Below are 10,662 nucleotides of genomic sequence, written 5' to 3' on the forward strand. Positions count from 1 at the left end.
ATAGATGGGAGTGAATTTCTTTCCTGCGCCTGCAGACAGTCAGTATTGATGGGGGGGAATCCCTCCTGCCGAACCACTGTTTTCTCCCAGCGGTGGGGAGGGGGCCAGGGGAAGCTGTCTCTGCTGGGAGAATGCATTGATTATTCCTAGCGCCTATAGTAGCCAAAAGCGGTAACTGCATGTGAAATCTGGCAGACTGGTTGATGATTGATCAGCTTGTGTACATTCAGCTTGCCCATACATGGTTCGAATCTCGGCCTGTTCCTGCTGTACCGGCCGAGATTTGAACCGTCTTATGGCCGGCCTTAGATCTTCTGGTTATATTGCTGCATACAGGAGGTTTTTACTCTGGCAAAGAAACAAAAAACTTTAGAACAGCCCAGGGTCCCTCCCACTACCAGCATGCCTCAGTTTTTGCTTGTGTCCTAGCAGAATGGATGTCTTTTCTTCAACTTTGCAGTTGTAAAGGGAAAAATAATTTTTAGTTCTAGCAACCTTCAAGTCACATTTGGGCACTGGCTTCCACGTGGCTTGGATGGTTAAGTTAGCTGCAAAGCGGTTTTCAGGTCCAGAGTCACTGGCATTGCCTTGCACTTAGGTACCATTTTTTTTCCTCCATTTCCTGACCACTTGCTTGGGGTGAACACTGTGGGACTGAGTGTGGAGATCTGCTGGTTGGAGTGTCAAGCATGCTCTCTTGCACAGCGTTGAGGAAGCATCACCCGACTGTTGTTCCTGTAGCAAAGATCTGTGTGTAACTCCATTTTCCAGGCTGTTCCTGCTGCCTGCTTGTAGTGACTTTGGTTACCTCTGGCCATCCAACCTTCTGGTCACTGACCCTGCTATCAGCTATTCTGGTTTTCCTTACTACCTGAGGCATTGTCCCTTAACCCCAGACTGTACATGGCCTACCTGTTTTGCAGCCACAACATGTCTGATTCTAGATGCCCAGGGTGGACATGGGGAGTCTCTTTGGCTCCATTGTGTGTAGTTGGGTTCTCTGCTCTCTTGGTTGACATTCTTACAAATGTCATGCATTTGCAAAGGCTATAAGCGCTCTCCCATACCGTCTCCAGTAGATCTTGTATCTGATCTACACCTGGCCTTAATGGCTTCTGATTATGAGTTGCTGATACCCTTGTCAGATGAGTTCAACCTTTTAGGAGTTTGTTTACTGCTATTACTCCTAAGTTAAATGAGACCATTTCAGCTCTTATTGATGCATTGTACACCAACCTTGAACTAGAGGAGTAGCCTGTTGCTTCTACCAGTTTTTTTTTCTAGCTTGAGGCCATAAAAGGTCTTTTTTCTGTGCACCTGCTTTTCTGTTTCTTTAAAAAGATTGGAAATGCCCTGATAGGTTATTTGCTTCCCCTAAGCCCTTGCTGGCTATTTGCTTGGTTTGGATTTTGTTGAGAAGTCCCTCTGTGGATTCTGCTATATCTCTCCTTCCCACTGCTGTTTTTGGTGAAGAATGCACCTAACTTAAGGACCCAACATAAGTCATTGGAAGCCCTCTCAAGAACTCTGTTCTCATTGGCGGGTCTCACCTTGCATCTGATTCTGGCTGTTATTTTACTTTCACACCATATTTTACTGAAAGTAAACTTTCTTCCTCTCCAATGTAGTTGTGATGGCTTACTGAAAGCCTCTGCCTTGTTTCTCACATTGCCTTCTGTTGATGCATATGTGTAGGGCACTTTAAAGTACTGCGCTACTGTAACTGGTGATAAGAGCACTCGTCTTCCCCAGTGGAAGAAGCCTAAGGAGCCGACTACAAAGTCTTGTGCCTCTGTTTGTCCCTTTCATTTTTCCACTCCCTGGACTTCAACATTGAGACTTTCCAAGCCTGGCTCCCAGTCCACTCACAAGTCTGCACTCCAAATTCTTAAGACAAGCCTTTCTCGGCATGAAGACGTGCCCCCTGTACACTCTGGGTGTTCACCAAGTGCTGTCTACAATGCTAGCCCTGTTGTAGCATCCACATTGTGGGATACCTAGACTGTCTCCTGTTGAGAGATCTGTCAGCAAGGCCGGTGTCAGACAACCAATCTGATTGTCCAAATGTAACAGGTGGTAGCCTTTTGTAAAGCAGCTCCCTTGGCCTAATTTCACTCCAGACCTTTACAACACTTTCTGTCATCATGGAAGAAATCGATTCTGTCTTTGGACAGGCCAATGCGGTTTACACCAAGGGCAAGGCTTTCCTTGGCTTAAGGGCTCAGGTATCCAGGTCTGGAATCCTCCATCTTTTGGAAGATTCTCAAAACTGGTGCCAGCCTGTAAGGCTGGGGGAGGAGTCCTGGGTTCCTTGTTGGCGCAGGATTTGAATCCTTTCACCGTTGCACCAACCCGTTGGAGGACCATTCAATCTAGATTTGTTTGGATGTCACGGTGATGGCGTACATTGAAAGTCATACTGTGCTAAGAGGTAGAGTAGATCTTGACCTTGACAGAACTATACATTCCAGTCTTATTAGCCATATACAAGTTAGGCATAGGCAATGAGCAGGCAGGTTTACTTCGTTTGCAGCATCTGGACCTGGTTGATTGGGTCCTACATCTGGAGGTGTTCCAAGACCTGTGTCAGAGTTGGGGGGATGCCAGATGTGGATCTTCTAGCCTCCAGGTTCAACAAAAAACTGGACAGGTTTGTTTTCAGGAGCAGGGATGCTCTGGTGGAACTGTACAAAAAAGTGGCAATCACCCCAACCTATAACTAGCCTTTGCAGCAAGGTGCACTTGGAAGGGGCAATTCACATCACAAACAAAGGGTTTCCCAGCAACTTTACCAACCAGGCTGCAAAACAACCCCAGTAGCTCTGTCCAACAGTTTCCAAATGTATGCTAACAAAACCCTCTGTGTTTATTGCAAATATATGTGAACGCTGCAGTGCCCACGTCAAGGAACCTATGTATATACTGTGATGGCAGTACCCGCAGAGGACCCTCAATGTGGGCACTGTGGCATTTGCAAATATGTGCAAACAAAACACTTTGTTTTTAAACTGTTAGACAGAGCCACTTTGGTTGTTTTGCAGGATAGTTGGTAAGGTTGTACTGGGCAAACCTTTGTGCTGTGCATTGTCCTTCCATGTGCACTTTGCTGCAAAAGGCCAATTATAAATAGGGGTGGTTGCCACTTTTTTTGTACAGTTGGACAAATTGGGAGCAGGGATGCAATTGGTGCCTTCGCTGCCTTTGTGCTTTTGCTGGGTGTCACATGCATCCCTGTGCCTTTAAGGAGGGGTGGGTTCCCTCCAGGCATACCTGCCCTTAATTTATCCTTTCTTATATGAGCTTCTACTATGGAGGCTTTTGAAATTTAGAGTTAGGACCGTGGTATATACGGAAGTCCCTTGACATGGGCACTGCAGCTTATGCATATACAGTCAGGTCCATAAATATTGGGACATTGACACAATTCTAACATTTTTGGCTCTATACACCACCACAATGGGTTTGAAATGAAACACACAAGATGTGCTTTAACTGCAGACTGTCAGCTTTAATTTGAGGGTATTTACATCCAAATCAGGTTGAACGGTGTAGGAATTACAACAGTTTGCATATGTGCCTCCCACTTGTTAAGGGACCAAAAGTAATAGGAAAATTGGCTTCTCAGCTGTTCCATGGCCAGGTGTGTGTTATTCCCTCATTATCCTAATTACAATGAGCAGATAAAAGGTCCAGAGTTCATTTCAAGTGTGCTATTTGCATTTGGAATCTGTTGCTGTCAACTCTCAAGATGAGATCCAAAGAGCTGTCACTATCAGTGAAGCAAGCCATCATTAGGATGAAAAAATAAAACAAACCCATCAGAGAGATAGCAAAAAAAAATGGGGATGGCCAAAACAACTGTTTGGAACATTCTTAAAAAGAAGGAACGCACCGCTGAACTCAGCAACACCAAAAGACCAGGAAGACCATGGAAAACAACTGTGGTGGATGACCGAAGAATTCTTTCCCTGGTGAAGAAAACACCCTTCACAACAGCTGGCCAGATCAAGAACACTCTCCAGGAGGTAGGTGTATGTGTGTCAAAGTCAACAATCAAGAGAAGACTTCACCAGAGTGAATACAGAGGGTTCACCATAAGATGTAAACCATTGGTGAGCCTCAAAAACAGGAAGGCCAGATTAGAGTTTACCAAACGACATCTAAAAAAGCCTTCACAGTTCTGGAACAACATCCTATGGACAGATGAGACCAAGATCAACTTGTACCAGAGTGATGGGAAGAGAAGAGTATGGAGAAGGAAAGGAACTGCTCATGATCCTAAGCATACCACCTCATCAGTGAAGCATGGTGGTGGTAGTGTCATGGCGTGGGCATGTATGGCTGCTAATGGAACTGGTTCTCTTGTATTTATTGATGATGTGACTGCTGACAAAGGCAGCAGGATGAATTCTGAAGTATTTCGGGCAATTTTATCTGCTCATATTCAGCCAAATGCTTCAGAACTCATTGGACGCCGCTTCACAGTGCAGATGGACAATGACCCAAAGCATACTGCAAAAGCAACCAAAGAGTTTTTTAAGGGAAAGAAGTGGAATGTTATGCAATGGCCAAGTCAATTACCTGACCCGAGTCCGACTGAGCATGCATTTCACTTGCTGAAGACAAAACTGAAGGGAAATGCCCCAAGAACAAGCAGGAACTGAAGACCGTTGCAGTAGAGGCCTGGCAGAGCAGGGAAGAAACCCAGTGTCTGGTGATGTCTATGCGTTCCAGACTTCAGACTGTAATTGACTGCAAAGGATTTGAAACCAAATATTAAAAAGTGAAAGTTTGATTTATGATTATTATTCTGTCCCATTACTTTTGGTCCATTAAGAAGTGGGAGGCACATATGCAAACTGTTGTAATTCCTACACCGTTCACTTGATTTGGGTGTAAATACCCTCAAATTAAAGCTGACAGTCTGCAGTTAAAGCACAATTTGTTTGTTTTATTTCAAATCCACTGTGGTGGTGTATAGAGCCAAAAATGTTAGAATTGTGTCCATGTCCCAATATTTATGGACCTGACTGTATTTGCACATGTGTGCAAACAAAACCCTCTGGTTTTTAACGCAAACTGTTAGACAGAGCCATTTTGATTGTTTTGCAGGCTGACTGGTAAGTGTGCTGGGAATTCCTTTGTGATGCTCTGATGGAAGCAGTGGATGCTTTGTAGCCCCTCATCTATACCTTTAAAATTCTTCCCCATTTGATAGAGATGGACATTCCATTGATCCTCATTGCTCCGGATTGATCCAGGGTGGTGTAGTGCTCTGATACACCATGAGCCCTGTTAGCCTGTCCAGCTCTACATTCTCTAGGGATGTTTTGCCAACATGCTTCTCTGTTGCTGGCCATGATAGTAAGACCATTGAAGCCCTATTTTCTAAAGAACAGAGGCAGCTCCCGGTCTGTGATTTCTACAGTTCCCAAGGCTAGGATGTAAACTTCACAGAAGGTATTTTACACGTGGAAGGCTTGGAACAAATCCTTTCCTTTCTGCAGTTGTGTCTGGACCAGCATTTGGCTCTCTGCACCATCAAAGGTCAAGTCTCCACTCTTTTCATTCTGTTTCAGAGATCGATGGACTCTCACTCTTTGATTTGAACCTTTGTACAGGGTCTGTCCTTGTGTTCCCCTCTATCTGTTCCCTTGTGACCAGTTTCAGTCGTTATTTATGATATTGAACATAGCTGCTAATGACCCTGGCATATCAACCATTTCCAGCTGCCTAGACAAGCATTGTTGACTGCTATAACAGCAACTCTGTATTCAGATACAAATCACTAGAAAAAACCAGCAGATATTATGGCTGCTACAGATCTCTGCTATAAAAAACACAACCATTTTGGGTGAATGGAGAAGCGTTGCAAATGCCCCGCAACCACGTGCATTGCATGCAGCTGCAACACATTTGTCAGTAAAAATGAGGTTAAAACAGTGAGGAGGCATCACATTGTTTCCTCTCCACCTGTCAATTACCTCTGAACAGTGGATCGCGCTCCAGAGAACTCATAGATTTAGATGCACATAGGGCAGAAGTTTTAACTTTTCAATTTCAAAATGGAGTACAGGTTCTCTTTAAACATAGTAAAAGGGGAATTTTCCATAGTAAGGGCTTGTTAAAGCAATGGCCTTTGTTCTTGCTGAAATGTTATCTGCTGTGCTTTTTGTACTGTATGTTTAGTAACTCATCACAAACCTCTTTCCTGATTATTTCCAGGTGCCTCTGGAAGGTGTAAGGAGTGAGATGGAGCAGAGAGTTGAACCTCATAATGATTATTTCAGCACACAGTTCCTGTTAAACCTCTCTGTGATGGGGACACACCAGATCACCGTAGAATCCTCTGTGGTGGACTCCAATGGCGTGCTCTGGAAAACCGGCCCCAAGACCACAATCTTCGTCAAATCATTAGAAGATCCTTACACTCAGCAGGTACGGCTACAGCAGCAGCAACAGCAACAGGTCCAGCAGCCTGCCCAGCAACAGCGAAATGCCTTCTCCCGATTCTAACATTACTATCCTTTGTTTTATGTCCAACTATGACTGGTTTTGTTGTTTTTATATAAAAAGTGAGTGGAAAGCGCATATTGTCTGCTTTTTTGTGTGTTTGTGTGTTTACAATCATTTTCCCCTTTTGACCTGACTACGTACCGCCGTATAAGACGCACCTGACCATAAGACGCACCTAGGTTTTAGAGGCAGAAAACAGGAAAAAAAAAATTCTGAACTAATGGACTGCAGACACAGTACAGGAGATGACCAGAGACTGCGGACAGCACAGGGATGACCAGAGACTGCGGACAGTACAGATGACTGCTGACCTTTGGGGAGGTGGGGAGCAGGTACCTGAATTTGACAGGTACCCGCTCTTACTTCCGCAGAGTTTGATCTTACCTGTTCCTCGATCCAGCCGCGCCCTGTCTTCCCGGCTTCTGTAATGGCGCTCGGCATGACAGCCGGGTGCCCAGTGCGCATGAGCGAGAAGCACTTGCGCTTTGTGATTGGTCCGGCGGCTTCTGGGATCTGTCATGTGTCCCAGGTACCGCCTTACCATTCACAAAAAGCACCGCTTCTTGAGCATGCGCACTTGGCACCCGGCTGTCATGCCCACACTACAGAAGCCGGGAAGACAGCACGCCGCTGGATAGAGGAACAGGTAAGGTCCCGCTGCAGAGCTGAGCGGCCGGCCCGGTATTCTTACACGGCCGCGGTGGAAATACCGGACCGGCCGCTCCATATTCGCCTTATAAGACGCACTGACATTTCCCCCCCAGTTTTGGGGAAGAAAAAGTGCGTCTTATACGGCGAAAAATACGGTAAACATATATTGTCTAGTGCAGTCATCCTCAACCAGGACTCCTTTAGAGGTTGTTAGGGTATGCTTGACCTGTGGCTGTTTGACATCCCAATTGATTGTGCCTGCAAAGTTCCAGGGCCAACACCACTTGGTAGAGGCAGCAGTTTGACACCAGATACCTTTTTAGCTACCTAGGGTGGCATTCTGATCCACCATTATAAGGGTTGCATTCTTCCCACTGAACTACAATTAATTCATTTAAGCCAGGTCCACACCTATGCGTCTTTTGCTGCTTTTTGAAGAAATGCACTACAGTCCATTTAACATGATTTTCTTTGGCACATGTTCACATCGATGCTTTTTCAGCTGCTGCATTTTTGGACAAGGTCAGGGACTTTTTTGTTGTGTTTTTTTTTTTTTCTTTTAAATGCAAAACATTTTGCTTCAATAGACTTCATTGAAGATGCTGCAGAAAAGCATGTAGTGCATTTCTTTTTTTTTTTTTTTTTTTATTCTGCCCAACAACAAATTAGCCCAACTCACCCTAAAAAAAAAACACGTGATAAACACGTCAAAAATGCAAAACTCACTGTGGAAATGGATCAAAAGCATACTGCATAGGTGTGAGCCAAGCCTTAAGCACGACTTCCTCAAGACCTAAACACTAGTTTGGGGGTTTCTTTGGAGAAAATCGTTGAGAAAGGGTGGTCTAGTGGTATGTACAAAGCCTTGTCATACTGTGGCATGAGATGGAGTTAGGCAAGGTGGCTGTTAACAGTTGTAGAGTATACCAGTAGTAATCGGCATAGAATTAATTTTATTTGTCTGTTGACAGCTCACTGTGCTGTGTGCTATGACCCTGAGAATGGTCATAGCACACAGAGAAGTATGGTGAGAAAAAACAATTCCGGACAATCCGGAAAGGGAGGTGCTTGAAGAGGGGAGAATCTAGGATCGCTGGCAGGGACTCCAGGAGGGGGATCGGGACTGCTCTGTGCTAAACTATTGCACAGAACAGGAAAGTATAACATAATTTGTTATTTAAAGAAAAATAAAATGTAAGCCTTTTAGTATCATTTTAAGATCTGTGACAGAAGGAGGGGGAGCATGGAACAATTTACAACCTTTATGCATACTGTTAGATTGGAAAGCAAAAGAATTGCAAAGGTTGTTTTCAGCAGGAAAAAATAGCAGGGGTATGACCAAGCCGTGCACAAGACATCCCTTTAGTTCACAGGTGGCAATCACAAGGCCCACAGGCCTTGACATGTGCCCTGCGCAGTGGCTGCCAGCCACCACCCCCTGTTCTCACCATGTGCTTTCCGCTATCACGGAACAGGTCTTGGCAACAGGAATACACACTTCCTACTCTTCCCTCTTCAGTCTCCCCAGTGGCACTGGCTCCGTGTGTAGCAGGGTAGTGCATGCACGATTGATCTGGCATAGCCTTTCAATGGCAGAGGTACCCAGCTGCTCCGGCGGCTGTGTGTTCTAATCTACATCCAGCAGCTGCATCGTGAGTGCGGGTTTTTCCTGCACCCAGTAGTGGGAAGAGTGGCATTCTTATAAATGCCATCTTGCATCGGGTAGGAAAGAGTACAGATGTGAGGTTTGCTTTAGGGGGGTTGTGGGCCTTGGAGGTGTGGTGTGGAGAAAGATGTATGCAGAGGTGGGGGGATGGGTGCAGAAATCAATCCAGGAGGAGGGGGTGGAAATGAGATGTTGCGCATAGCCTTGCACTCAGTACATAGCATAATCCTGAACCCTGCACTCTGTACATAGCATAATCCTGAACCCTGCACTCTGTATGTAACACACTCCTGGATCCTATACTCGTTGCCATACTGCTGAGGCAGCCTGCAATGAAATTGAGTTTGACGCCCCTGCTTTAGTTCTTTGGGCTGGAGTGTAACCTTTTAAAGCTAAGCTCCATGCAGAAAGCTACAGTAAATACACAATTGAAATGCATATTTAAGAGCTGTTTTACCTGTCAAAGAATATACGTTTCTATCCACCCAGGTCTGAGATTTACACAATTGTAATTGGCAGCCCTCGGTCTGTTATTTGATAGTAAAGGAACAGCACCAGAGTGGTTAGGTCATCTCTCTGCTGGAGACCTGGTTAGCCCTTAGCACTTCTTTTTAACAGTCATTCAAATTGTCAAATTCAGGTATTTGCACGGGTTGCATTTAAAAGCATGTTTCAGGATTTTACATCACATAACTATATTTATCAGGGTTTTTATTTTATTTATATATGTATCACCCTCTAATGGTTCTAGAGAGAAAGGAACACTCAGTAGTTGAAGAAAGCATGTCTGAGTAGGTGCCCAGCCAAGTTTAGACTAAATGACTCACAAGGTTGGGCCCCTATCACCTCCCCCTGATTCTGGAGGTCTATGGAAGTTTCCAGAAGCTAGTGGCTGGGAGGGGGTGGAGACCTGGATCTGCATATTCACGTAACTGACCAATCCCAGTCTGGAGGTCATGGCAGTGTGGGAAGGCCTGCCCCACAAATATGAAAGAGCCAGCCAGCAAGGGGAGTCAGGTGGAAGATGGAGGAGTAAAGTGCGGCTGTGTCGCCTGGGAGCGGTCCCTGGAGAAGGGGGGTTCTGGCTCCAGGCTGGAGGTTGAAAGAAAGGAAGGGAAGCTGACAGAGGGAGCTCCACTGCCTTACAATCCATCAGGGAAGCCTGCAAGCGAGGACAGAAACTGGCTCAGTGAGAGGTCTGAACATGGTTTACTCAGAGCTGTAGGATACAAAGCCAGTGTGAGTACCTCTAAATCCCTGGGGCCTACAAGAGAGAGGGCTGCTGGGCGCAGTACCTAATCTGTTCTCACTGGGACAGGACTGCATGCCTGTCTTGGTATCTCTTGCTCCAGAGCACTCTTCAAAAGAAAGCCAGGTAGATGAGCATTTCCTAGCTAGGGTCTGAAGAGATTTCAAGGGGAACAGGTGTTAATCACAGACTGTGCTTTGATTCATTAACATTGTGCCAATCTGGATGGAATAGAAAGTTCAGGATTAGAGATGAGCGAATCGAACCAGGCGAAGTGGAATTCAATTTGAATTTCAGGAAAAATTCGATTCGCGTCGAATCCGAATATTAGCCTACTTCGGGTGCGCGAATCGGATTTTTCCCGATCAGCCGGCAAAAGTGTCCCTGCAGAGAGCTCCGCTATTTCTGACAGTTCCTTCACATGTACAGCGGTTGAAACCTTGTATCTATTTGTTTCCATTTAGGATACAGATGTTTTTATTCGGAAACAGATACAATGTTTCAACCGCTGTAAATGTGAAAGTCAGAGAACTGTCAGAAATAGAGGAACTCTGCAGATACACTTTTTGCCGGTTTGGAA

At 45.3% G+C, this 10,662-nt stretch overlaps 1 protein-coding gene across 1 annotated transcript in view; it reads left to right on the forward strand.

Moving 5' to 3' along the window:
* Nucleotides 1-6,591, forward strand: part of INTS7 (integrator complex subunit 7) — a 91,863-nt gene extending 85,272 nt beyond the window's left edge. Inside the window, exon 20 of the mRNA XM_089677796.1 lies at nt 6,226-6,591. Within this exon, the coding sequence (XP_089533922.1) occupies nt 6,226-6,516 (291 nt within the window). The 3' untranslated portion in view covers nt 6,517-6,591. The remainder of the gene's footprint in view (nt 1-6,225) is intronic.
* Nucleotides 6,592-10,662: the final 4,071 nt, after the last annotated feature.

The sequence above is a fragment of the Staurois parvus genome, unplaced genomic scaffold (assembly GCF_062004578.1).
Source record: "Staurois parvus isolate SC_StPar_1 unplaced genomic scaffold, SC_StPar_1.0 ptg000192l, whole genome shotgun sequence".
Classification (NCBI taxonomy): domain Eukaryota; kingdom Metazoa; phylum Chordata; class Amphibia; order Anura; family Ranidae; genus Staurois; species Staurois parvus.